General features: G+C 57.2%; 1 protein-coding gene across 1 annotated transcript in view; it reads right to left on the reverse strand.

Moving 5' to 3' along the window:
* The window catches only part of LOC309361258 (mRNA export factor GLE1-like), a 51,275-nt gene extending 50,742 nt beyond the window's left edge, over window positions 1-533 (reverse strand). The window contains exon 1 of the mRNA XM_081896166.1: window positions 394-533. Coding sequence (XP_081752292.1) covers window positions 394-495 — 102 coding nt within the window. The 5' untranslated portion in view covers window positions 496-533. The remainder of the gene's footprint in view (window positions 1-393) is intronic.
* Window positions 534-1,838: the final 1,305 nt, after the last annotated feature.

The following is a 1,838-nucleotide window of genomic DNA, read 5'->3' on the forward strand; positions in this document are numbered from 1 at the left end:
TTCAATAATAATAATAATAATAATAATAATAATAATAATAATAGAAACCAACCAGAAAGGTCACAATAATCAGCAGAACAAGCTATTATAGTCCTAATAATAATAATAATAATAATAATAATAATAGAAACCAACCAAGAAGGTGTCTTCAATAATAATAATAATAATAATAATAATAATAATAATATAATAATAATAATAATAAGTGAAACCAACCAGACAGGTCACAATAATCAGCGGAACAAGCTATTATAGTCCTAATAATAATAATAATAATAATAGGCATAATAATTCTCATTCCCTGGGGTGGGGGAGGGGGAGAGGCTATCGATCGATTCCCAATCAATCCTATCGATTAGGCTCCCTTGAGGGGGGGGAAATAAACTTATTTACCTCGCCCAGCTCGGCGCTCCCCTCCGGCCCGTAGCGCAGCCGCCCCTTCCCGCTGGCCCGCAGCGCCGCCAGCGCCGGCCCGCGGAGCCGCTGCGACTCCATGCCGCTCCGAGGCTTCGAAAAGGCCGGGAAAAGAGACTAGGCCGCGTTTCCTAGGCGACGGCCAATGAGAAGCGGCCGGAGGCGGGAACGAAGGGAGGTCCCGCCCTTTCATAGGCGGAGAGGGCTGTCACTCAAGGGCAGAGGTCGGATGGGAAAAAGGGCCGGAGCACGACTAGGCCGCGTTTCCGAGGCGACAGCCAATAGGAAGCGCCGGGAGGCGGGAGAGACGGGCGGTTCCGTCCTCTCATAGGCGTAACGGGCTGTCACTCAAGTGCACAGGCCGGCCCACGCTTCGAAAAGGCCCGAAGCCCGACTAGGCCGCGTTGCCTAGGTGACAGCCAATGAGAAGCGGCCAGGGGAGGGAGCAAGGAGGAGGGACGGGCAGTCATAGGCCAAAGGGGCTGTCACTCAAGGGGAGAGGCCGGATGGGAAATAGGCCCAAAGCACGGCTAGGCTGCGTTTCCTAGGCGACAGCCAATGAGAAGCGGCCGGAGGAGGGAGCAAGGCGGAGGGACGGGCAGTCATAGGCCAAAGGAAGTGTCACTCAAGGGTAAAGGCCGGATGGGAAAAAGGCCCAAGCACGACTAGGCCGCGTTTGCTAGGCGACAGCCAATGAGAAGCGAAGGGAGGAGGGAGCAAGGCGGAGTAACGAGCAGTTATAGGCCAAAGGAGCTGTCACTCAAGGGAAGAGGCCGGATGGGAAAAAGGCCCAAAGCACGGCTAGGCTGCGTTTCCTAAGCGACAGCCAATGAGGAGCGGCCGGAGGCGGGAGCGACGGGCGGTCCCGCCCTGTCATAGGCGGAACGGGCTGTCACTCAAGGGAACAGGCCGGCCCTCGCTTCGAAAAGGCCCGAAGCCCGACTAGGCCGCGTTGCCTAGGTGACAGCCAATGAGAAGCGGACGGAGGAGGGAGCGAGGCGGAGGGACGGGCAGTCATAGGCCAAAGGAAGTGTCACTCAAGGGTAAAGGCCGGATGGGAAAAAGGCCCAAGCACGACTTGGCCGCGTTTCCTAGGCGACAGCCAATGAGAAGCGGCCGGAGGAGGGAGCAAGGCGGAGTGACGGGCAGTCATAGGCCAGAGGGGCTGTCACTCAAGGGCAGAGGCCGGATGGGGAAAAGGGCCGGAGCACGACTAGGCCGCGTTTCCGAGGCGCCAGCCAATGAGAAGCGGCGGGAGGCGGGCGCGACGGGCGGCACCGCCCCCTCATAGGCGGAGCGGGCTGTCACTCAAGGATACAGGCCGGCCCTCGCTTCGAAAAAGGCCCGAATCACGACTAGGCCGCGTTTCCTTAGGCAGCGGTGTGGATTCCAGCCAATGAGAAGCGCCGGGAGGCGGGCGGAAG

This window comes from Podarcis melisellensis (genome assembly GCF_964234715.1).
Source record: "Podarcis melisellensis genome assembly, chromosome: W".
Lineage (NCBI taxonomy): Eukaryota > Metazoa > Chordata > Lepidosauria > Squamata > Lacertidae > Podarcis > Podarcis melisellensis.